The sequence below is a fragment of the Staurois parvus genome, unplaced genomic scaffold (genome assembly GCF_062004578.1).
Source record: "Staurois parvus isolate SC_StPar_1 unplaced genomic scaffold, SC_StPar_1.0 ptg000011l, whole genome shotgun sequence".
NCBI lineage: Eukaryota > Metazoa > Chordata > Amphibia > Anura > Ranidae > Staurois > Staurois parvus.
Genome location: NW_028317807.1, coordinates 36,418,058 through 36,445,095, shown reverse-complemented (window position 1 = coordinate 36,445,095; position 27,038 = coordinate 36,418,058). Strand labels below are relative to the sequence as shown.

The following is a 27,038-nucleotide window of genomic DNA, read 5'->3' as shown; positions in this document are numbered from 1 at the left end:
TATTTTATCCTCATATCCTGGAACTGAGCTCATCTGTAGGGGTGGTTCTAATATTACTGTATATGTAGTGGTTAACAAAGGATTAACAACATGAGGGTTCATGTAGACCTTTAAGGGGCTGCCCGAAATCCTCCTGCATCAGGGTGCAGTCAGCATAGCGTTACAGCCTCCTTCTCCATTCACTGCTTTTAGAGGGGTTAACAGAATAAACCATGCAAGATAGCTTAGCCTTTTATCTTGATTACTCAGCAGTCACATTCAGTGGGCCAAAAATCAAAATATCTGTACTGGGGAGTTACAGTCATATTCATATATCATTTAAATTTTTCCCAGTTGATTGGTATTATATTAATAAGATAAAACATTACAGCCACACAAAGCGTACCTAGGCTGGAGGAGGAAAGCCTAAAAAAAGACAGTCTACTCATTATAGGTGTATGGACCTAGAGTGAATAAATGAAGAACACACAGCACATCATTGCACCAACAAAAATATGCAAAACTGAGCAGTGATAATAAGGAACCCACCTAAAGTGAATGACTAATGGCAACTTAGGCTGGCCATACATGGGTCGATTTCGAATGATTTTTTGTTTAAAAATCGGACGTAAGAACAATCGGACGATTTTTGCTCTGTTAATGGGGCAATGACACCGGCTAATTTTCATGGTTCTTCCCCATTTCGTTTATCGGGCATGCTGAAAAATTCATGAAAAATGACCAATTTTTGAAAATCATTGGTGGCACCATCGGATTACAGAACGAACGATGTTTTTGATTTTCAATCGAAAAATCATTCAGAATTCGACCCATGTATGGTCTGCTTCAATATGTAGCTGGCTGTGTGCTATCAGTGAAAGTGCTGCCTCCTCTGGCCAAGGTTTGCACTGGCTATGCAGAACTATGACCCTGGCAGTACTAACTTATAGGTGCTAGTGCTGAGCAATGGATGTATAGTATATGTTGTATGGACGATTATTATTTACAGAATGGTCAGTTTTATAAAAAAAAGAAAAAAAAAACACACACACCTCCTAGTTAAAGTCCAATAGACATCACTTCACCCCATGTGACCTCACAGATAGCTTAGATAACTTGTGGCTTAATATAATAAAAGAAAACACACACTGCAGAAAATCAGAGTATTTAATCCATTACAGCCTAGACATATGATACATCTCCTTAGTTAAGAGGCTTTTGAAATGGCTTTGTTGGGACCCCAAGAACTCTGCAAGCAGTCTATCCAGTTCTTCTTGTTCTAAAATAAGCAATTCTCATGAAAGAATCACATCAAGTGAGTAAAAGTTTACCTATGATAAAACAAAGCATAGTTCTGACTATTCTTTGACCTCCTTATGGTTGTCAACGATACAGTGTGTGCTGTCTGGATAATACAGTCACAGAAAGTTTTTAGTTAATAACTACGATTCACAAGCAAATTAGTATTGAATAATTTCTATAGGGAGGTGCGGTATGTATGGACTAGATTAAGTTTTTTGTAGACAAGATTTCCTTCACGTCCTGGCCTCTTTTGTTTCTTTGCTCAGAATCTGCACCACATTTTTTTTGTGTAGAGGAGCAGTTCCTGCTACTATATGGATAAAGGGAGATGGGTTGGATACAGTTATATAGAACCAAAATAACTCCTGTGTCTATAGAACTGCAATACACTACAGTTTCTGTATGTGTCAACAGACTCAGGAGGAGTTTTTAATGCACTGTGTGCTTTTTTCCCTTGAATATAATGTGTAAAGACTCCTTGTTATTTTGCAGGATGGTGAAGATTGGGTCCCATGAATGGTATCATGACCATGTCCGTTCACGCTTCAAACGGTTTGGCAGTGCCAAGGTAATGCGCTCATTATATATGAGGCAACAGTCTGATGCAAGAGGAGGATCAGGTAAGATTGAATGCACCTATTAAAGGCTTAATAGTTAAAAAGTACCGCTATTGCTCCAGGTATCGTCTTTTGATGTTTATAGTGATGCAAGGAGCAAAGTCAGTCATGTGTTCTACCACTCTATGAAGTACAGTACCTACATTATCCCTAAGCCTAAGGCAGCTTTCTGCATGACAGGCAAGAACTCCTTCAACTCCTTTGAAGCCTCCCTGAGGAAGGTGCGCACAACTGCATGGTGAATTAACATAACTATAGCTCTTTGATGACCAAAGCCACTGGCTTACAGAATAATGGTGAATGATGGAGAAATGTGATGAATGGACCTCAGCTGAAAAATTAGGCAAAATATGTACAGTATGTTGTAAATAAGGTATTAGTACTGGAGTGTGGTTTACCATACCATGCATGAAGGTATGATAAGCCAGTGAAGAAACCACTTTAGATGAAAAGAGTGGAATTGCTTCAAAAACATTTCCAAGACACAGGTGTTGCACATCGTCTCAAGAAAAGCTAATGTTTTGAGCTGACCACCACTTCTAGATAAGTTACAAGGTCCTACGATGGATAAAACCAGTTCACATTCAGATTGAAACAAAAGAATGGAGCAATTTTCAACTTGCCCTGAAGGGTTATATATAATATATGTATTAAAAGCTGACAGATGCACAAAATTATTTTTGAGGGGAAGGGTTCTGTCCCATAAAATGAAGGGGAAAGGAAACATTATTTTTATGTGTAAGCCTATAGGTTTCTATAGCACCGTCTCGTAATACAGGACACAATCGAGTTTAAAGCAGTATATTGGTTTCAGGCATAAGAAATCTGTGCTTTTGCATCCTGGATCTCAGAAAAACCAAGAAGCCTCTTTAGCTGGATTCCTGTAGTAGGCCAGAGTGTGTGCACAGGAGGGTTGATCAAGATGGCTTCCTACAACACTATTCACCTCTATTTTCATGTAAATTTCTAGAGATCTGTTGAGTATCTCTTGATCTATTAGTGCTGGTTTCAATATAATCAAATTGCTAAAGTGCTATACATTTGTATACATTCATTTATTTGTATAAATATGTATAACCTATGTAGTTGTTTGGCATTTCATTATGTAGTGTAATGTATTTTCTGTTTTGCAAAATAAAATTAAGTATTACAATGTGTAGTAATAGTTATCAGTTTCAGCAATGTTTTTTTGTTACCGAACTAATAAAAAAATTTTTCTAATCATTCTTGACATTTCAACAAAGTAATTATGTATATAAATATATCTTTCTAGGTCTCCAGGACAGAGTTTACAGCCTACCTGACATTAACAGTGAGTATTCCTCTACTTACGTGGTCTCCAAACTGCAGCCCAAGGGCTGGATGTGGCCCTTTGCTTCATTTTATCTGGCCCTTGGGGCATTATTTCTTCACTGTCAGCAACAGTGGGGCATAGTTCCTGCCACTGACACCAACAATGGGGCACTATTCCTCCCACTGACACCAATGATGGGGCACTATTCCTACTGCTACCAATGATGGGGCACTATTCCTACTGCTGATACCAATGATGGGGCACTATTCCTCCCACTGACACCAATGATGGGGCACTATTTCTCCCACTGATACCAATGATGGGGCACTATTCCTACCGCTGATACCAATAGTTTGACACTATTCCTCCCACTAATACCAATGATGGGGCACTATTCCTCCTGCTGACACCAGTGATGGGGCACAATTCCACCCACTGACACCAACAATGGGGCAAGTGATCTGTCTTGCCCCCAAGGGTCTGGCCTGGGTTGAATCTGTGAGTAGCAGCTGAGTGATTAGGCCTGAAACCTGAAGCCTGTACATCTGCTCGGAGCAGAAGTCTCTCTTTCTGTCCAGTGTATCCTGATATTTGAAGCTCTACGGTCTGGAAGCCTGGCTGAGTACAGGAGAGGAACTGATGATGTCTGAGATGAAGTATCAAAGGTAACTCTGCCATATGAGATCCTGGGTGAGGAATTTATTGAGAGCCTAGGAAATCATCAAGACTCTGCTGCTACTGGGAAAGATTTGGTTGCTAAAGGAATAGTTGCTATTGAGAAGGTACAGATTGCTGGAATCAGCTTAAAAGCTTGTTTCTGTACTGGCATCTCTTCTTTTTATGCTATTGAGTCGGCTAGTAATGGGTGTGCTTAACTGCCTTCGCCTCTCCCAGGAGTTTTGCGTGAGCGTCAATAAACTCCTTTTTGTTTGTACATTAAAGTGACTGGTGCCATTTGTCTTTAAGTCCCACTATAGCTAAGTTTTCTACTCCTGAGGTAAATGTCAGTCCAACACTGTCCATGGGGTACCACTATGCCAAGTTGGGGTATAAATAAGGGGGATCCAAAGGAGAGACCCAAGAAGAGACACTATGCAGAGATTCGAGTTAAAATGTTCATAGCAGCAGTATGTACACTTGAAAGTAAGTATCCACATTTTGCTTGTTCAGGGCTTCATCCAAATGCTTTATTGACTCAGGTGCTTGGGAACAAAGCCCTGCCTGGGTCCTCTTTTGGTGACACATTTCACCCAATAAATGGGCTTAATTGTAGAGAATGCAATATGTCGCTGCTGTTGTGTAAGTAGGTGTCACATGTAGGGATATGTGAGAGCCACCAATAATGCTGCTATGATAGATTGACTTATTTATTATAGGTACTTATAAAGCACCATCAATTTACGCAGAACTTTACATATATATATATATTTATATATATATACACACATATATAGTATATTGTACGTTCACATCAGTCCCTCACCCTCGATGACCTTACAATCTAAAGTCCCTAACTCATATTTATACATACTAGGGCTAATTTAAAAAGAGGCCAATTAACATACCAACATGTCTTCGGAATGTTGGTGAAAACCGGAGTACCCAGAGGAAACCCACACAGGCACAGGGAGAACATGCAAACTCCAGGCAGTTAGGGGTTTATTTACTAAAGCTGGAGAGTCCAAAATCAGACTCCCTTCTGCATAGAAACCAATCAGCTTCCAGGTTTCATTGCCAAAGCTTCATTGAACAAGCTGAGGTTAGAAGCTGATTGGTTTCTATGCAGAAGGGAGTCTGATTTTGGACTCTCCAGCTTCAGTAAATAAACCCCTTAGTGTCATAGTTGGGATTCGAACCAGTGACCCTAGTGCTTCCCATATAGACAGGATATGGCACAGAGCTTGTGACCATCACAGTTGACAGTTTTGTTAGCACTCTAACTGTTGACATTTTGTTGTTCTTCTCCCTGTTAGGAGAATACCTGCGTCAGGCGAGGGCTGGGATGTTTGCCGATGATGATGAGGACATAGTGGACAATGCAGAAGCTCAGCGCTACAGTATGGTGATTACACAACCACAGCGTTCATTTATATTGGCTTGTTCCTGCCTCTGCCCACAATATTGACTGATAATTTATTTGTGATCAAGCACTGATTTGCAGTTGCTATAGGATAAATATCATTAATGGAATTTAAAAAAAAGATGCACTGGTACCTTTACTGTATGGGCCTTTTGGCCACATAGAACATAACATGAGATATGGAGGAGCATTAAGACCATACCAGCCACACTGACATTCCATCAATCGTTCAAGTGGGGTATTTTTAAGCTTTAGAACCATTGATGAAATGCCAAATATTTGTAATTGGCCACTCTGAGTTTACATTTTATACATTTTAAATGGAAGGTTTCCATTTTAAATAAAATGTTTTAGATTGTCTTGCCTTTGTAAACACTGGCCGTTGTAGGACATATTTTAATTATAATAATTTATATATCTGCTATCTAAAAGCCACAAAACAAGAAATGAAAGAAAGAGACCCTAACCTTAACCAGTAGTTAGTGAGCTATGATGACCTGTTGGATTTTTGATGCAATTTGAGTGCTCCTTAACCCCTCTACTCTCCTCCTACCAGGAAAATTCCTTTCAAATAAATCTACTGAGGATAAGCATATGTACTCACTTTTTTATTGACGTGTGTGTAATTGAAGAACTTTTCCTCATGTGCACGAAGGTCATTATATATGACTTAGGACTGGCCTCTTTCTTCCCTATTTGCAATGACTGGATGGATCCAGTGTCCAAGCTCCCTCCTCTCCTCCAGTTTTTCCTCAAGATTGCAGCAGTAGCTGTAATGACAGCTTTAACAAGAGGACATGACTGCTTAACTACCACACAACACAGACAAACCAGGAAGTAAAAAGGAAGAGGACACCTTTAATTTATATCACAAAAGACATGCTTACCATTGGCCAAAACAAAGACCGAAGAGGTGTGAAATTTGCATCAAAAATGCATCAAAAACACAACCAAGTAGCACTACATAATTGCACTGCGAATCTAAACAAATTGAAGCCAAAGTAGTATGAACCGAGCCTAAGGGTCCATGCACACTGGGCTTAAAAAATGGCAGTTCTTTTAGCATAAAACAATTTGTCAATAAATTATTTTTATATCTGACATTAGGAGCATTTGGTTCTTTTTTTTCTTTCAGAAAACTCCTCTCAAAAATGCAAACCAGAAGGGTTTTTTACTGTCTCTAAATGCTGAGCTTAAAATATGCCTCTAACTGTTCTAATGTGCATGGACCCATAGGATAACATTGAGCTGCTTCCACAGGCAAAACACAAAACTCCTGTAGAAGCCACATTTTTTTAAGTCCTGTGAGCATGGAACCTTAAAAATATTGTATAGGCTTCCCATTTTCCTTCCAAACTGTTGTGTATTGGCTGAAAGCATACGTAAAGAAATGCACCTCTGCATCTTTTTGACAAACTTTCCAAATTGTTTTCTCACATCCTCCAATTACTTTACTTCTTAACTCTTTATTTTCCTTAAGATGCGCAAGACCAAGCGTCTGCTTTCTGTCCATCCATATGACTTTGAAAATGACTCTGAGTATTCAGCTCAGTCTCGCAGACAGTCAGTGCAGCTGTCTCCTTCTCTAGATCAAGATGTCTTCCAGGTATTTTTGTGCTTTGGGTCTGTCACTGATTAACTTCTCTATTTCTTAGTATGGCTGTTATGGTGGCTAGGAGACTTTATTCTCTTGGTTGGTTGGTTGAATGTATACATATACAGTAATCCACAGAGTCTTGATTGCTGGAAGTCATTATATTTATCTATTCTGTATTATACAGTCATTTTCTGAGTACACCAGCACTGGTAAAGATTTGGCTCGGAAAGAGTCTCTTATTGCAGAGGCAGAGCTGGCTTCCGTGTTCCACCAGCTACTTCAAGATCAGGGACAAGCTATAGCCAATCCTGAGCAAGAGTTTAGTACTGAAGTCCGTCTGACAGTCAACTCCCGACGCCGTAGTCTTGAAAACATTTGGAGATCCAGTAAGTCACAAAGTTCAGTAACCATAGACTTCAAATTTATTTTGAAACGGCTCTGCTGCAATTATTTAGCAATGTGAAAAGTTGATGAAATAGGACAAAGGACTGCAGTATACTGTGTATATATTTTTAAGCTAATTATGTTTCCACCAGGCTTTAATTCATAGGCGACCATTGCAGATTTCAGAGCCAGTGTATGTTTTAGTATAGTATTGCTCTGGTCTATAAGAAAATATGTCAAGATAAATATCGGCTTTTTTTAGTTATTCAAGAATATACTATTGTTTACTCATCTTTCAAAATGAGCTATGTATCATGCTTGGAGCAACTAGCTAGCTAGCTCTATATGTTGAAAAGTTGTCCATTCTCCTACCAAACATATGAAGGATTTACCAAACAACTAGACTTTAGAAAATGTATTTCTTAATTTATTAAATGAAACAGAATACTTTATCCTGTGTGGTTTAATAAATGAATGTATAATTATGACCTCCCAAAAACCTGGAAGCCAATCTCAGGGTGTCCCATGTGAACATGATGACCTGACCGAAAATGTGGAAATTTGTTAATGCAAATAAAGTATCACGGACAGTACTCAATTGTTCTTGTTTCAAGTGCACTAATATGGCTACAATCACCTCAAGCATGACTTCCCATAAAGAATGTGTACTGCAACCAGGGCTTTTTTTTTGTCAGGGAATAAGTGCACCAATACCCCCAGGCCCAAGAGGACAGTAAAAAAATTTGCTTTGAATGGTGGGGGTGGCCACATTGTAGTGCCTTATATAGGAATGGTTACTCGCTCTATAGATGGCACACATATAACACAGTCCTTGTACCCACACAGCATGTTTAAAGCGGAGTTCCACCCAAACTGGAAGTTCTGCTTTAAAGATTGGTCCCCCGTTCCCCATTAAGGATTGGCCCCTTTGGCGAGCGGGGGGGAAGCAGGTGCCTGAAATTGACAGGTACCCGCTCCCACTTCCGCTGCAATTGCCTAGGCGATCGGAAGCGGAAGTTGTCCTTCTACCCTCCCTCCCCGTAGTCTTGTGAGACACATGGGACATTTGGGTCCCAGAAGATGACGGGGCCATTCAGGAAGTGCAATGCTACTCGCGCATGTGCAGTGGACACCCGACTGTGAAGCCGTGAAGCCGCAAGCTATCACAGCCGGGTGCCCACACTGAACATTCCGGCTCCTGGAATACAGGATGGCTGGTGAAACAGGCTGTGGCGGGGGCACCGCGGGATCGTGGGACAGGTGAGTGGCTGTTTTTTAAAAGTCAGCAGCTACAGTTTTTATTTTTTTTACAGAGTGAGTGGAACTCCGCTTTAATCACTGTGCCACAAGCAAGAAACAGACACGTACAGCACTCAGCACAATACATTTTTTTAAAATTAAACTTTTATGCAATATATACTTTGCAGTCTATCTTAACACTCTGAGTCCCCAGGATTTTTTCTGCTTAAACACCCTTGAGCCCCAGGTGTTTTATCTTGTTTGGCAATGCCTCGGTTCCACACATTATACCTTTTAGCAATTGCAGTCTACCCTAATGTTCCTTTTTTTCTTTTCCTTTATTTTTCCCTGGCGATCCTGCCAGTAACACCCTTCCTGTCTAATAGTGACAACAGTCCCTGTTTTAACTCTCGGACAGGGAGTGTTTTAGGATCGCTCATCAGAGAGGATTTGACTGGCAGTGAGTAAGCATTGCCTCCTAACTACTTGGTTTATCCCCCTAAATGCTGAACTACCACGCCACAACTGTTGTGCATGGTTGTGGGTCGGCAGTGCCCCCCCTGATGCAACAGGAAGCATAATTCCTGCCGCAAGGAATCATGGCCACAGCATGTGTACAGCTGAAAGAGGAGCAGTTGAGGGCTGATAAAAACATGGCCCAACTGTGTGCTTTTACTACACCCCCCCCCCCCCCCAACCGCTATTGTAATTGACCCTTTTTTTTTTAGTTTTTATTGGAACTGGATAGTAATAATAAAATGATAAAAAAGCATTTTTTTGTATGTTCACGCAATTTGCGATTTTTATGTAATGTAGAGGAATGGAGGTGTGTATGCATTTTACTTTAGGAGAGATTTATTCCTCTTTTACACCTAGGTCACACCGATCTGACCTTGAATTCGTGCGACTTCCAGTGAAGTCGCACGATTTGAAAGTCGGATGCCATTCCGACTTGAGGTGCGACTTGCAAGACATCAGTAGCCTTCAGTCATTGCAAGTCGCACCTTAAGAAGTACAAGCACTACTTTAGAAAACGGTGCAGCTCTGACCAAGTTAGAATCGTTCTGATATGACTGCTTTACTTGCAGACAATAGGGTGCAACTTTCCATGCGATTTACAACTCACATGGCATGGTAAGTCACACCTGGAGTGACCGGGGTGTTAATGCCACATTACGATGCAAACAGAAGAAAAATACGATTTGTGTAAATTGTTGGTGACTTTTTCAAAGGTTTGCAATCGCTAAAACCTGGAATGATATTGGGTTGACTTATGTGAGCATTTAATGCCAGTGAATGCAAATGTCATCTAGATCATGTGATGTCATTACTGATGGAATGTAGCACAACCTCTATAGAGGCCACACCTCTAACCCTCTGGGTTCAGACATATTTCAATAGTAGGGAATAATAATGCAAGAGACACAATTCTTTAGTAACACCTTTACATTAGACTTGTTCAACAGAATGGACCAAAGGAATAATGGGATCAGGATGCACAAACCCGGTAATACATAAAAGCAGAACACTGGTACAATGTAAACAATCAATTAGCAACGTTTAACAGATTATACAAGCATGGGAAGTAAGCTTCAACAATTTAATTGCAACACTGGCAGAAAGAGTGGGGAGAGACTTGTTGACTTATCTACTCACTCTGGCTCACCTGTGTTACAAAGGATATGCAGAGAATTATGTAAACGTATACTCTGGCATAAATATATGTTGGTACTTTAGTTTGTGCAACCATGGCCTTAGGAAGGAAGAGATCCCTTTAACTAGAGATTGCAGCTTGAGTCCTTTGATGTTAAATGTTCCTGATATGGTAGTCTCCGCTATCATCTGCTAGCAATGGTGAGGCCCATAAACATTCGTGAATACTGCTAATTCAATGAAGTTAAACAGATAAGCTATGGTACTGCTTAAAGCAAAACTATCCTGGTAACTGTGGTATAAAGGTGTCTGCATGCAGTGTCTCTAGAGTGACAACAAAAAGAAGTTGGGCATCCACCTGACCACCAATCCTATGGATAGCATGTTCTTCTAGGAAAAAGATTTCTTTCAAAGGCTCTTGAGTGTTTGCAGAGATGTGCAGAGTTAAAGTCTGACAGGCCATCAGCACAGCAAGTAGCGATGTCTGTGTGAGGAACGCACAGTGACAGTCTCAATGTGATCCTAGTGTGGTGATCGGCATCACCACTGTGCTGAACTCCTGTGCAGAGTCTTGAGGCACTAGGCCTGCAATCTTTCTGTGTAGCAGAACAGCAGTCCCCCTGTGTCCAGCTCTGAATCCCACACCAAGAGAGTGAGCATGTTCCTTGCTGTAGAATATATCTGCTTTCGCAGTGTCCTTCTCGTTTGCCAGTTCTCTGGTATGTGTAGTTCAACCAGCACTTAGGAATATAGTATAGTAATATAGTATGTATTGGCTATAAGACTACAGGGTGAACGATCCTCTGCTGGCAGAATAATTAGGCTTTGTGAAGCCGAAACGCGTCAGTTTATGGATCCTGTATTTATGTAACCAATAAAGATTTACAAGTTGCCGGCCACTTGTATTATTAAGAATTGGATCCACCCTGCTCACAGGAAGTGATGTAGCTGTCCCAGTACTAGCCACTATGTGGAAAGTGTCCCTGAATTTTTTTTATTTATTTTTATTTATTATAGGTACTTATATAGCGCTGTCAATTTACACATCGCTTTACATATATATTGTATATTCACATCAGTCCCTAACCCTCAGTTCCTACCTTACATCCATACATACTTGGGCCAATTTAGACTGGATCCAATTAACCTACCAGCATGTCTTTGGAGTGTGGGAGGAAACCGGAGTACCCAGAGGAAACCCACGCAGGCACAGGGAAAACATGCAAACTCCGGGCAGGTGGTGCCATGGTTGGGATTCTAACCAATGACCTTAGTACTGCCAGGGTGGAGTGCTAACCATTTAGCCACTGTGCTGCTGCCCACATTGCATAAGGACATAGCCGGCACTTGGCTACAATAAGAAATACTATATAACTATATATATATATATATATATATATATATATACATACATACACACACTCACTAGTACCAGGTTTTTCCTTCAGACCTGCCTTAATTCTTTAAGGCATAGATTCAACAAGGTGTTGGAAACATTCCTCAGAGATTTTGGTCCATATTGACATGACAGCATCATGCAGTTGCTGCAGATTTGTCAGTAGCACATCTATGAACCATTGATACAAGGCAGGATGGATCCATGCTTTCATGTCGTTTACCCCAAAACATGACCCTGCCATCTGAATTTAGCAGCTGAAATGAAGACTCATCAGTCCAGGCAACATTTTTCCAACCTTCTAATTGTCCAATTTTGGTGAGCCTGTGTGAATTGTATCCTCCGTTTCCTGTTCTTAGCTGACAGGAATGGCACCAGATGAGTCAAGGGGAATGGTGTGGTCTTCTGATACTGTAGCACATCTGCTTCGAGGTTCGATGTGGTGTGCGTTCAGAGATGCCATTCTGCATACCTTGGTTGTAATGAGTGGTTATTGGAGTTACTGTTGCCTTTCTATCATTTTGAAACAGTCTGCCATTTCTCCTCTGGCATCAACAAAGCATTTCTGTCCACACCACATCCTCACTGAATATTTTCTCTTTTTCAGACCATTCTCTGTAAACCTCTAGAGATGGCCGTTCCTGAAAATCCCAGTAGATCAGCAGTTTTTGAACTACTCAGAACAGTCCCGTCTGGCACCAGCAACCATGGCACGTTCAAAGTCACTTAAATCCATTTTCTTTCCCATTCTGATGCTCAGTTTACATTTCAGCAAGTTGTCTTCACTGTATTTAGATGCCTAAATGCATTGAGTTGCTGCCATGTGATTGACTGATTAGGAATTTTTGTTACCAAGCAATTGAACAGGTGTACCTAATAAAGTGGCCGATGAGTATATATATATATACAGTATATGGGTCTGGAGTTTGGAGTGAGTGATTATCAGATCTAGACCCCCCAATGCAGCAGCAAATCACTTCTAATAGCGATCTGTTGTTGGCTGCAATTAGTCTACAATGCATCACAATAGTCATGCTCTATTGCTGCAGTGAGAGGCTAGACAGAGCTGGAACAGGTCTCTCCCATCTTCCAAACTGAATGAGAGTGGCCTGACTTGTGGTATCTCCACACCCTTGAAATAACCAGAATACAGAAACTTTTATGGGAAAAATATGACAATTGTTTTGGTATACAGTGTACACAACAAATTAAATGATAAGGTAAGGTTTACATCTATTTTAAGAAAAAAAAGTTTTCAAAGTTGAGTTGTGTGGTAAACCCTTCATATTTTTGGTAGTTATCTGCTGTGAGACAAACTGGACCAGCACTTGACTATAGTGGATGGGTATGAAAGCTAAGATCCATCCGGAATGGTTTGTTTGATGTTTATGTGGATGTTTATTCTCTTATTTGTGAACAAAACCTATAGAACATTATTCTTCATTGAAAGACTGATCCCTTATCAGTAAATATTTTCTTGTATAACTGCTATGAATAATGTATTATTTTCAACCTCTTCCCCTTCCTACCCTAATTTTCCAGGCCTTCCTGCTTTAACAGAATCCCAAGTAAATTGTCCCCTCCCTGATCCCCAACTAACTCGCACCCGCTATCTCCCTAAAGGCAGCCCTTCCCTTGTACCCAAGGGATCACAGTACTCTGGGGATATGGACACTTCGGATGAAGAGAGGGGCGCTGCCCCCAAAGCTCCCCCAAGACGCAGGAGTCGAGCATCTTCTCAAGAAAATGTGCATCATTCAGGCAATCAGGTAATGTTTTGACTTTTGACTGAAGAGCTGATTAAGTTAATCTCAAACTTTAGATACGATGCAAAGTCCTAGAACTGGTAACACCCGTCTACACTGTTCCAGACAGAAACAATGCCTCATTTATGTTAACGAGTTATTAATTATTCCATAATTAAAGACTAACATATGCACAAAAATGTTTCACGGGGGTAGCACTGTCTCATTTTGACAGGTTTGAGAGTTTGTATTTTAGAAACCCAATTTCCGTCAATGAGCTATACATAAATTTGGAGATGCCAAACCAAGCTTTTGAACTTTTGAGCTTGTAATCAGTGACTTTATTGAGCTTCTGCTGCAGGCATTTCTTTATAAAATTTACAAATACCTATATCTAGTAAGTCAAGGCAGCCTGCATTGGTGGTATGAAATGTGTTGTAACACAGAGCAACAAATTAGATTAGACCTTTTTAAAGATTTGAGTTTCGAGATTTCATGTTGGCTGCTGTGGTTCTCAGTGGGAATGGATAAACCTGAAATTATGTTTATAAAACTTTTTATGTAAGCTCTTAATTAATGTTAGCTTGACCATGAAACCAAGCCTGGTCACTGTCCCCATCCTTTTCAATATGACATTGTCAGAGAGCGGTCTGGAGTGTGCTGGGCATGATGTGTTTTCCACAGATGTAATTAGACTCTTTTCAGTGCTTGCTCATTAGTTAGAATCACGGCTAAGATTTACTTTTGATGTAAATGATTTCATTTTTTACATCCCTCTTAAGCCCCTCTACTCCTTTGTATGATTTTGTTAATTACTTTTATGTGCCTTGTTCTTGGAATAAGCACCTCTCAGGAGAAAAATCACATTAATGGCTGATTGTCATTAGAAGAGTTCAACGATGAGCATTTGGACAGGAAATATTGAAATAAAGTTAACCCTTCCATCTCATCATATCTACAAGCAAATGCAATAATGAAAGATATCCAGAAAACACCTCTCTCAAGGAGGGCATTCAGATTGAAATTAAGGCATCACAAGGGAAGAAGCAGTGCACATTTCTGGATACAAGGCCATGTAGTGACACCTAGTAAAGCTGCACTAATGGTGTAGTAGTGTATGTAGGTGGCACTCATAATCAATTCAGTGATCGAGCTGGTTTTCAGACACTGAAAAGTTGTGATGGTGGTAAACAGTTGGTTTGAGACTTGTGTCCAGTTACTCTCTGAGCTGGCCCAACTCCTCCACCTTTCCCTCACTTCCTTACATAATCTTTATGTAGCTGCCACCAGATGAGGGAAGGGAAACACTATAGAACAAGGATGTCATCCAAAATTGAATCTTTGTGGTTTACCTCAAAGGGCCGGTTGTATCTGTAAGACTAGATGTCCAGAGCACCCCCTCTTAAATCAGATGTCAAGAGCACCCCCACCATCAGAAGTCAAGAGTCCCCCACCCTTCCTTGCATAAAAGCACCCTCTTACGCCATGCTGCTACCAGGAAGAAGCTGGGGGCAAGCCTGGGAAACAGAAAGTGCAGGGTCTGGAGGAGGCTGCAAGAGAGGTGTGAGCACTGGCATAACGTCAGGGGTCGCAGGGGTCGCAATTGCCTGGTCTTACCCTGTCACTTTAAACTTTATGTCAGACATCATGGCTGGTTGCGGTCTGGCCATTTAGGAGCCACCACTGCTGTCATTCTCTTGGAGCCGTCTGTGGCAGGCAAGATGGCTCTGGATGGAGGGTGGGGGCTGCCCAAGCTAACAAGCAGGTGATTGGTTGTTAGGATGCAGGGCAGTCCTGTCAATTAATCACCATCTTGCAGCCTGTATCGCCCAGCACTCTGTTCAAACCTGCTGTGCCTTGCGCCCTCCCTGTCACAGTCAAAGGTAATACAGGTGTAGGGGACAATTTGGGGGCGATGTGGGGTGGGGGAGTTGAAAACATTATTGGGGAGAGCTGAGGTCATTAATGTATAGAGAAGGTAGAAACCTAGCGAGCGCATACAATAGCAGCCAATTGCACCGGAAAGGAACCACAAACCTTTCCAACGGGTAATAAAGATAAAACAGTGCAGCGCAAAAACAATGAGTATATCAATGAAAATTAAAATATATCTATATACTCAGAAAAAGTCCGGTATTACCTAGATAATATGTAATGAACAATAGACAAGAATGCAGGAAATATATCAAATAAAGTGACAAAGTGACTCAAAAACCCTTAAACGTTAGTATGCAGGGTAACGGTAAAAGTTCCAGATGAAATATAGATATAACCGCTTTCCTATCCCAGTGTGAGATAATATATCATCCGGGGAGAAATAGTAAGATTGCACACTAACCGGAAGTGCAATCTTAATGCGCATAGATCGAATGTATCAACCGGAAGTCTCCTATAGGGTGCAGCCTGGTACAAGATCCCCTCCGCTGTGGTTGTGGGTGTTAGAGATGTCAATCAGAGGGCCCCTTTAATGGGTTGTCTACAACAGGGTCTGGTCTGAGGCTTCCCTCCTCTGGTCTGGGTAGATCACCTGGGGTCATAGAGTATCTTAAAAATAGCACAGATTATCTTTAAAACAGCAGCATACAGGCTGCTGAATACACTGACCAGCTGGGTGATTAAGATGGCCGCCGGACCTCCGTGATCCGGCGGCGTGACATCACGGCATACAAGGGCTCCTCCTAGACGCGTTTCGTATAACAACAATACGTCTACAGTAGGGGCGTTGCCATGGCAACATTATAAGCAGTTATATCTATATTTCATCTGGAACTTTTACCGTAACCCTGCATACTAACGTTTGGGGTTTTTTTTGAGTCACTTTGTCACTTTATTTGATATATTTGCTGCATTCGTATCTATTGAGGTAATTAATGATGCAGTACTTTTGGTGTAGTACAGTGCGATTTTAGCTCATTCAAAATTAATGGGCTGAAATCACACCGCACAGAAAAGCATGTGAAATGCCTAGGAATGCACAACACTTTCCTGTGCGATTCATGTGCAGGCATGGTGTGAACCGGCCCTTAGGGAATTTAAAAGAGTGTAGGCGGGCTAAATTTGGCTACTTGATAGAGGGGATCACACGGCATGTTATTGCAAACAAAGTAGCTTTAATTGCTGGATAGGCAACAGTGGAAAATATTATTTACAAAAGTGCAGATAAATGGTTTTCTTATAGGCTTATAAGGCACAGGTACACAGTACATTCACAGAAGGTATAGATTGCAGCTTAATTCTGCAGTTTAATACAAGCACAGATGTGTTATATACAGAAAATAATGTTTCCTTGCCAGAAGCTGGTGTCCATAAGCAGGTGACACAAATGCAGCAGTCTTGGTATACCAGTAAGATATACCGACTCTGATAGTCTTTCTTCTCAAATTCAGCAACAGTGATAATAGGCAGGACTCCAGAGGATCCCTGTTCTGTCCGTGAGGCTGGAATACTCTCCCTAACTAAAGCCTAGCTTGCCCTAGCAAGGCTGGGTATCTGTTCCTTTCTATATACACACAAGGGCCCTTTCAAATGGTGGCTGTGCTCCGTTTATATAGGAGAGCTACAACAAAATGGCCGTTTAAATCTGGCTGCTGGAGAGAAATACAGAGGACAGCTAATCCTCTAGTCTACAGGTTACCACAAAACAGCAAGAACCACAAACAAATATTTGCATAAAACACAACATTCCTGCATGAAAAAGTGAGTATGATATAATTACTGTCCCACTTCTCCTCACAGCCAGCGAGATTATTGTTGACATTGTTAACTGCATGTGAGGTGACTACCTACAAGAGATGTACACAGTTTATTTGGTACCTATAGAAAAACTCTTTGCTAACAGCTAAACACACAATTGAAATACATACACTATAATGCTAAAAGTATTGGGCCGCCTGCCTTTACATGCACATGAGCTTTAATGGCATCCCAGTCTTAGTCCGTAGGGTTCAGTATTGAGTTGGCCTACCCTTTGCAGTTATAACAGCTTCAACTCTTCTGGGAAGGCTGTCCACAAGGTTTAGGAGGGTGTCTATGGGAAAGTTTGACCATTCTTCCAGAAGCACATTTGTGAGGTCAGGCACTGACTTCGGACGAGAAGGCCTGGCTCACAGTCTCCACTCTAATTCATCCCAAAGGTGTTCTATGGGGTTGAGGTCAGGACTCTGCAGGCCAGTCAAGTTCCTCCACCCCAAACTCACTCATTCATGTCTTTATGCACCTTGCTTTGTGCACTGGAGCGTAGTCATGTTGGAACAGGAAGGGGCCATCCCCAAACTGTTCCCACAAAGTTGGGAGCATGAAATTGTCCAAAATGTCTTAGTATGCTGATGCCTTAAGAGTTTCCTTCAGTGGAACTAAGGGGCCAAGCCCAACCCCTAAAAAAGCAACCCCACACCATAATCCCCTCTCCACCAGACTTTACACTTGGCACAATGCAGTGAGGCAAGTATCGATCCCCTGACAACTGCAAAACCCAGATATGTCCACCGGATTGCCAGACAGAGAAGCGTGATTCATCACTCCAGAGAACACGTCTCCACTGCTCTAGAGTCCAGTGGCAGAGTGCTTTACAGCACTGCATCCGATGCTTTGCATTGCACTTGGTGATGTAAGGCTTGGATGCATCTGCTCGGCCATAGAAACCCATTCCATGAAGCTCTTTACGCACTCTTGTGCTAATCTGAAGGTCACATGAAGTTTGGAGGTCTTTAGCTATTGACTCTGCAGACAGTTGGTGACTTCTGCGCACTGTGCGCTTCAGCATGCACTTGTGTACTTTGCAAGACAAAAGAGCCCCAACTGAGTCACTGTGTGGACCTTCCCTCTCGCAGAGTGAGTGTTGCACGCTGAGATTACAGAAATCTAAAAATATATTAAAATACTTATATTAGTTGTAATGAAAATGCAATACTAATATTCTATTGTCATATTAATATTTTATAGCTATTGTAAAATAAATGTAAGATTTTTTATCAGTACATACCTATACTAAATAGCGATTAATATTTTTCCTGCAGTTCAGCTTTAAGATGAAATGCAACCTTTACATTTCATTTGCTGACACCTAGTGGGAAATTGTGAGAGTGTTTTACATTAAATTACATTACCTACCTTATGTATAATAACATTTGAAATAAGTACATTTGTTGTAGTAAAAATGTGTTATTCCCAGACTTTATACATACTATATTTCCAACAAACCAATTAGTGATTTGGCATTATCAGTTTGATCATAAAACCATTGTAGTTAGTGGAGCTATACTGTATCTGAGCACCAAAAATGCTATTTAATTTTGATATGCAGAGCAAACTCACCCATCCTTCCATCCATGTTCCATCCATGAGCATATCTGGCTGTGCCCATCTTGAGGAAGGCCAGATGAATCATGTAACATTTACTTCTTAAAAACCATCTGCCCTTACCTCAGGCATGCAGGGGGGGGCTCTTAGCTAAGAAAACCCCTCCTGAAGACTCCTGGGATGTATGACGTCATTTCATTTGTGCAGTCCAGATTTCTTGGACAGCGGTGACGTAAATTTTTGTTTATTTAAAATCTTGAAAACATACAGCTTGTTGATAAAAACATATTTACATATATACAAAAAAATGAATATATATATATATATATACACACAAAACCAAGCAAACTTACATCAGCAAATAACAAGAAAGAAACTGGCTTTTTTCTGATTATAACATAAATAGTACTATATACTGTACAAAGAAACATAATTTTATTATCTGAAAACTACTAAATTATGTAAAACACAACCCTACATCCACCTAAACACACCCTCAGGCTAAGAAACAATTAAACATTTATCCCATGCATGCATCCTTTTTCCAAAATTTGATCTTATAAAAATCTAGGGGACGTGAAAGGACAGAAAGAGAAGCCACGCACCCAGAGACTGACAGACAGCAACTACAGGGACCTGACATTCCTTCATGTGTTGTCCAGGCCCCCGGGTGCCACCTGTCCTTCTCAAGATCCCAAGTCTTCCCAACCTCACCCAGAATGGACAGTAAGGACTTTTTTCCACGTGGAAACCTGACACTGTGCATTCCATGTGTAGTAACGGACTACTAAACTAACTAGAAAAAATGTCTCAAAATCCCAGTGATCTTGAAAGGCTCCACAAGACCACTCCGCGTAACTCAAGCGGGAAAGGAAAGGGATGCCTAGAGCCCCACCCACCCGCTTGTAGACTTCTATATTGAAGGGGCACTTAAGCAAGAAATGGGCCATTATCTCCTCCACCCCACTGCACTCCACTCTTGGACAACCACGGTTCTCCGTAGAGTGATGCTTCAGGTTGCCCTTCACATAGAGTCTGCCATGGAATGAACACCAGGCCAAATCCTGAAACTTTAAAGGGATTCTCTCCAGATTCATCAAACACAGACACTTCCTCATTACAGGGCCTGGGCAATCCCTTAAGGCCAGTGCCTCACTAAAGGTGGACAGTGGTGATGTATACTCCATTGGTGCAATGTGTACCGGCCACACAGGCCCCAAAGGAGTTGGGGACCACCATGCCCTGAAACCTTGCACAACACGTTTGAAGAAACACCTTTAGTTCCCAGTTCCATGTCATAGCTGCACTGTGCCTTCACTGCAGCTGTACTTGTCACAGGTAGCTTCAGCAGCTTTAAGATCCAAGTTGTTTATGCCTGGGATGTGGGGTGATTTAGACTGCACCAGAGAAGAGGAGGAGGAGGTGAGCCGGAGCTGCAGTACAGCAAATACTGTCATGACTCCAAGGAGAGGAAGAACAGCAGAAAGCTGTGCAGGGTAGATCTATTTGACTGTTCGGTGAGACAGAGGGTCATTAACAACTGACCTGTAAACTATGCATCACTTAATATTTACCTCTGCATTCTGCATCACTACTGACCTTTGACATCTGCGTCATTTACGATGGATCGACTTGGGTACAATCAGCCTGCCCATAAATGGATCCTATCTTGGACAGTCCCAGCTAAACCAGATTCGAACCATTTATGGCCACCTTAAGTCCACTTTAGTATGTTTGGTTCTTATCAACCTTTTTTTTAATTTCCGGATGACTTCTAAATGAAAAACAGCATCTAAAAACTATGTTCAACATTTTGATATAATGAAGTGGTCTGTGCTCTGAGAAAATAAAATTTGCTGTTGGTTAAGGTTTTGCCATGCAGAATTAAGTATTCCTGGAATTCTCAAATGTTGACAACTTGTGTGCTACTGCTGTAACTGTTCAACGGAGATCTAATATTCTATTGAAAACCTCTTGTAAGTGACTTCATTGCAGCCCAGCAAATTGAAATTATGCCCCCTGGTGGCTATGAAAGTATCTGCCATCCAATGAATCTAAATATTATGCTAGAAACGTTGCTTTAAAAAAGCATCTCCAAACTAAAGCAAGTGAGAATTTTGGATTTGGGGTAGGGTAGTGTAGTGTTATATTGCGCTAGCCTTCTTTGCCTGTCTGCTGGTTTAAAGTCCTAGGCTACCTTTGTGGTCTGTGTCTTGTGGCTTTATCACTATAAATCTAGGACTTGACAAGTAGTTAATCAAGTTTTTGGCAAGATTGGAAAAAAAAATTGAGGACATAGATATGAATGAATGTATGTATTGTAAAACAAAAGATTTGCACTACAAACTGTGATAATTAAGCTGCAAGCACAAAGAGCTTAAATGGTGAAATGCAAAAATAAACATGTAAAACACTGAGCTCTCAGACCTAAATAATAAATGAACAAATAATAAAATATGAAAATCAATAAAATTAAGGTAACAGAAATTGTGCAAAATCGTGAAAAATTGGCAGTTGGAAAGTAAATACAAATTTGTACTAATACTTGACAAAAATCAATGAACAATGAAATTATAAATAATAAGTGTGTCAGTATGCGATTATAGTGACATGTATATTTGTGCCAAATAGTGATAAAAAAAGGTCTGTATTGAATTGTGATATGCTTCATCTGAAAACACAATATGGTGATACGAAACCTCTGCCAGATTCCCAAACTGGATGTACAGTACTCCTTTTGATATGACCCTCACTACAAAGGTCAAATTAGCATGAGGATAATGGAGAAACAGATGTAAGGACACTACTACCCGGTGCTCAGACTTGGAAGCTGCCGATGCGCCTGCAGATCAAGATAGGAACAGGAATGGACGGCTCTCCAACTGTATAATCCTTTATGATGGAAGCATCTGCATAGCCAAAAAATATACAACGCGTTTCGGACAATTAGTCCTTGCTCAAAAGTAAACAAAAATCCACACCAATAATCATAAAAATCAATAAAAATTAAATAATAATCAATGCATGTTAATATGTGAATAAAGTGACATTCTGTATATATTTGTGCCAAAGTGATGAAAAAATTTGTATCATACTGTGATAAGTCCACACATCATCTGAAAACATAATAAGGTGATGTGAAACCTCCACCAAATCTCCATATAGGTGCACACTCACCCTTCAGTTTGACCCTTATCACAAAGGTCAAATTAGCATGAGGATAACAGCCCGGGCAGAAATTTGGCCATAGACAGAAACCTCCACAGGTTAATGTATTCCACTCCAAATAGATCACCAACAGGAGTAATGAATTCAGCCAATACCAGCACCTACTCCAAGCCATTCAGCTATCTCTGATGTTATCTACTATCCTCATGCTAATTTGACCTTTGTAGTGAGGGTCAAACTGAAAGGTGAGAGTACACCTAATTGGGGATCTGGAGGAGGTTTCACATCACCATAATGTGTTTTCAGATGGTGTGTGGACTTCACGGTTTGATACAAACTTTTTCATCACTTTGGCACAAATATACAGTGCATCCAGAATGTATTCACAGCGCTTAACTTTTGCTACATTTTATTATATTACAGCCTTATTCCAAAATGGATTAAATTTAATTTTTTCCTCAACATTCTACAAACAATACCCCATAATGACAACATGAAAGAAGTTCGTTTTGAAATCTTTGCAATTCATTAAAAAAAACAAAAAAAAAACAAAAACATGTACATAAGTATTCACAGCCTTTGCCATGACACACAAAATTGAGCTCTGGTGCATCCTGTTCCCACTGATCATCCTTGATATGTTTCCACGACTTGATCGGAGTCCACCTGTGGAAAATTCAGTTGATTGGACATGATTAGGAAAGGCATACACCTGTCTATATAAGGTCCCACAGTTAACAGTGCATGTCAGAGCACAAACCAAGCCATGAAGTCCAAGGAATTGTCTGTAGACCTCTGAGACAGGATTGTATCAAGGCACAGATCTGGGGAAGGGTACAGAAAAATTTCTGCAGAATTGAAGGTCCCAATGAGCATGGTGGCCTCCATCATCCATAAATGGAAGAACTTTTGGAACCACCTGGAATCTTCCTAGAGCGGTCCGCCCGGCCAAAATGAGCGATCGAGGGAGAAGGGCCTTAGCCAGGGAGGCAACCAAGCACCCGATGGTCACTCTGAAAGAGCTCCAGTGTTTCTCTGTGGAGAGAGGAGAACCTTCCAAAAGAACAGCCATCTCTGTAGCACTCCACCAATCAGGCCTGTATGGAAGAGTGGCCAAACGGAAGCAACTCCTCAGTAAAACGCAAATGGCAGCCCACCTGGAGTTTGCCAAAAGGCCCCTGAGGGACTCTTAGACCATGGAAAACAAAACTCTCTGGTCTGATGAAACATGGCCTGAATGCCAAGTGTCATGTCTGGAGGAAACCAAGCACCGCTCACCACCTGGCTAATACCATCCCTACAGTGAAGCATGGTGGTGGCAGCATCATGCTGTGGGGAAGTTTTTCAGTGGCAGGAACTGGGAGACTAGTCAGGATCGGAGGAAAGATGAATGCAGCAATGTACAGAGACATCCTTGATGAAAACCTGTTCCAGAGCACTCTGGACCTTAGACTGGGGCAACGGTTCATCTTTCAGCATGACAATGACCCTAAGCACACAGCCCACATAACAAAGGAGTGGCCTAGCCAGAGCCCAGGCTTTAACCCGACTGAACATCTCTGGAAAAAAATGAAAATGGCTGTGCACTGACTCTCCCCATCCAACTTTATGGAGCTTGAGAGGTACTGCAAAGAAGAATGGGAGAAATTGCCCAAAAATAGGTGTGCCAAGCTTGTAGCATCATATTCAAAACGACTTGAGGCTGTAATTGGTGTTAAAGATGCTTCAACAAAGTATTGAGCAAAGTCTGTGAATACTCATTTTTTATTTTTAATACATTGCAAATATTTCAAGATGAACTTCTTTCACATTGTCATTATGGGGTATTGTTTGTAGAATGTTGAGGAAAAAAATTAATTTAGTCCATTTTGGAATAAGGCTGTAACATAACAAAATGTGGCAAAAGTTAAGCGCTGTGAATACTTTCTGGATGCACTGTATACAGTATGTCACTTTATTCACATATATATTGAATGCAATAATTATTTATAATTTCATTGGTTGGTATTGTTGATTTTTACGATTATTAGTTGAGATTTTTCTTTACTTATCAACCACCATTTTTTCACGATTTTGTTCTATTTATGTTACCATAAATAATTATTGATTTTCATTTTTGTATTTTCATTGTTTATTGATTTAATGTATTATTCAGCTTGAGAGTGCAGCACTTTACACGTTTGTTTTTGAATGTGTGCATTGCTTTCACCTCCCACCTGCTCTCCCAAGTTCTACTTTCTTAACTTTTTTTCAATTCAAGCTGTTCTTTAAAGAGATATCTGTGTCACTCTCTGACACTAATGGTGGCGGTAACAGATTCCTTTGGTAGTGGGCTCTTTCCTACATGCTCCATTTTCTTCTTACACAGATTTCTGATCTCAACAAACGCATGTCTGCCATTGAACGCATGCTAAACCGCCTAGAGGAGAGAATATCTGTACATTCTGATGAGGTAACTTTACCCTATTGTCTTTGGCTTCTCATAGGAGAAGACAATGTTCTGTATACAGCCTGACACTGTTTAATCTTTTAGTCTACAAGTCATGGAGTGCACACAGATGCTGACCTGGAGGAGGAAACGCTGAAACGAAAGATTGGAGAACTTGCCAGTAAAATATGTGACAAAGGAGGATCCTCCGATGAGGAAAAAGGACCAAAATTCAAACCAGCAGTAAAATCATCCACTGAGAGGTCAAATCAAAAGGTAGGTCCAAGAGAATGATTTATAGAGGTTGATAGATTAATAGATGAGGAAACGACATCCCAGGAGACCTTGCAAATCGCCTTACGACGTCATCACTTAGGCAGACGGGACCAGAATTGCAGGCTTGCAGTGGATTTAAAAGGAGGAGGAAATACCACTCAAACCATCCCTAACTATCCATTGAGGCTCAGTGTGGAAGCAGGAATAATGGAGACCTCTGGTGGCAGGAAAATGGCAATATAAATCCACGGCATGGATGGAAATATATATATAGCATGAAGATTACCACCCAGTCCTGATAGGACAAAAGTGTTGTTAGCCACTTTGTTTGGCTAATTAAGGAGGTGAGCGCACACCTATCTATAGAGCACGGGGAGTGTGGCACAACACTGTATTTGTCACTGAAAAGAATTAAAGCACAAAGAGGACTATTTATGAATTTATTTTTGAGTGTTTAAGTAGTAATATATTTGAAAAGCACGAAACACTGCACTGATTTGAAGCACAATAAGTTTTTCACATCATTATTTATATGATCACTTGTATATGATTTTATGTTTATATTATGGAGCGCAGCACCTGTATATGTATTTGAATATATATAAATTTTTTATATACTTGATAGATTAACCACTCTCCCTCCAGATGATTTACCCCCCTTCCTGACCAGGCCATTTTTTGCGATATGGCACTGCGTTACTTTAACTGATAATTGCGTGATCGTGCAATACTGCACCCAAATGAAATTTATGTACTTTTTTCCCACAAATGGAGCTTTCTTTTGGGGGTATTTGATTGCCTCTGTGTTTTTTATTTTTTGCGCTATAAACAAAAAAAGTGACAATTTTGAGAAAAAAACTATATTTTTGCCTTTTTTGCTCTTAAACAGTCCAGTAAAAAAAAATGTAACAAATTAAATTTCGTCATAAATTTAGGACAAAATGTATTTTGCTACACGTCTTTGCAAAAAAAAAAATCCCAATATGTGTAAATTAATTGGTTTACTTGAAAGTTATAGCGTCTACAAATGGTGGTATAAATACTAGATTTTTTTTTTTATACCAGTAATGGCAGCAATTAATGACTTATAGCGGGACTGTGGGACTGCAGTGGGCATCCTGACACTGGGGGGAACTGGCTGTCACTGACATCCCCAGCACTGCATTAAAAACGCTTCCCAAACGCCTGTCTGATGCCTGCTGACAAAGCTAGTGTGAACATAGCCTAAAGCCAAACAGCTTGCTTGGCAGCAGTTCTTGAATACAAATTTAATCAAATAAACTGAAAGAAGCAGCGTGCAGTTTCAAAGACAAAGCAATAGCCCAACAGCATTATGTGTTATTTTCAATACAGTTCAGCTTCAAAATAACATAACATTAAAATTACATTATGATGATGTCAGATACTCATTTTTAGTTTTCACTTATTGTTTTTTTAATTTTTTTTTATTTCACATTGGTGGTTTTTATGTTGTCTGCACTCTGGAAAGAGTTTCAGTCTGGAAACATTGAGTTGGTCACTCCTCCCCCTTCCACTTTTAAAATCTTTTTAAAAAGTGGTTGGTTATCTGTTTATCACAGAAACTGCTCTTGGCTTCAAGTTCTTGTCAGACTGAGAACAGGTCTGGGTCCAGAGAATAGTGGCAGTCTGTCATTTACACTTCTGTGCCTTTCACCATTATCTGTGGCCAGACCCATGCATGGCCTAGAGCAGAGGTGAACTGACAACTCATGGGGCCCCCGGGCAATAGGGGATCATGGGGCCCATGATCAAAAAAGCCTATGAAAAAGGTACCAGAGGTATCTCATGGGGCCCCCTACTGACCCTGGGCCCTCGAGCAGTGCCCGAGTTTCCAAATGGTCAGTCCGCCCCTGGCCTAGAGCATGCTCTGGAGTTAGAATAACTAACTAACTTTAGTTAGGCATGCCAATGTAAAAAGGCAGTTGGTGTTTTATGGAAGTCAGCCATTTGTACTACCCAACATTTTTCTCATAGTTGCATAGCAGTTTGTTAAGTGGAAAAAAAGCCTGAGTTTGTCCAGCTGTATTTCTGGGCCAGCCATTCCAGCTATCCCTAGTTCTCATACTTTAAATAGTTGTTGTGTGCATTGTTGAATGATGTGGGGTTCACATATACCATTGTCTTTATGGTGTCACATAGATAGTGAAGTGGAGTCTTTATATGAGCCTATAATTTGGCCGTATTCACTAATACTTCCTCCTTAAAGCAACCCTGTCACTACCCCAGATAAATTGAGCTAGCAGCAGCCTGTAAAAGAAGATTACTTACCTGTTGAACAGACAGTGACTCCAATCTTCATTCTCTTCTAGAGATGCGGTTTCCACCGGAATCTGACACTTGATGCTGTGGCCCCTGTTGCCTGCTATGGCTCAGTCTGCTTGCTGCTATGTCACTACTGCATCCTGTAGTGACATAGAGTTTGACAGATGGAACCATAGAATGCAGCATCCATCTCAAGCAAGAGTGTTGGATTTATAGCAACTGTATTCTGGATGAGAGTGAAGATTGCAATTGCAACCACTGAACAGGTAAGTGTTAGTGATCTTTTTTTACAGGCTTCT

General features: G+C 40.7%; 1 protein-coding gene across 5 annotated transcripts in view; it reads left to right on the top strand.

Moving 5' to 3' along the window:
- MLPH (melanophilin) overlaps nucleotides 1-27,038 on the top strand; it is a 100,048-nt gene that overhangs the window by 38,979 nt on the left and 34,031 nt on the right. Inside the window, exons 4-11 of one of the 5 annotated variants that reach the window (XM_089672425.1) lie at nucleotides 1,774-1,901; nucleotides 3,172-3,210; nucleotides 5,166-5,254; nucleotides 6,753-6,878; nucleotides 7,054-7,255; nucleotides 13,165-13,310; nucleotides 24,121-24,204; nucleotides 24,286-24,456. In XM_089672425.1, the coding sequence (XP_089528551.1) occupies nucleotides 1,774-1,901; nucleotides 3,172-3,210; nucleotides 5,166-5,254; nucleotides 6,753-6,878; nucleotides 7,054-7,255; nucleotides 13,165-13,310; nucleotides 24,121-24,204; nucleotides 24,286-24,456 (985 nt within the window). Of the gene's footprint in view, nucleotides 1-1,773; nucleotides 1,902-3,171; nucleotides 3,211-5,165; nucleotides 5,255-6,752; nucleotides 6,879-7,053; nucleotides 7,256-13,083; nucleotides 13,311-24,120; nucleotides 24,205-24,285; nucleotides 24,457-27,038 lie in introns of all 5 variants that reach the window. The other 4 variants (XM_089672424.1, XM_089672427.1, XM_089672428.1 and 1 more) reach the window with 4 other exon arrangements.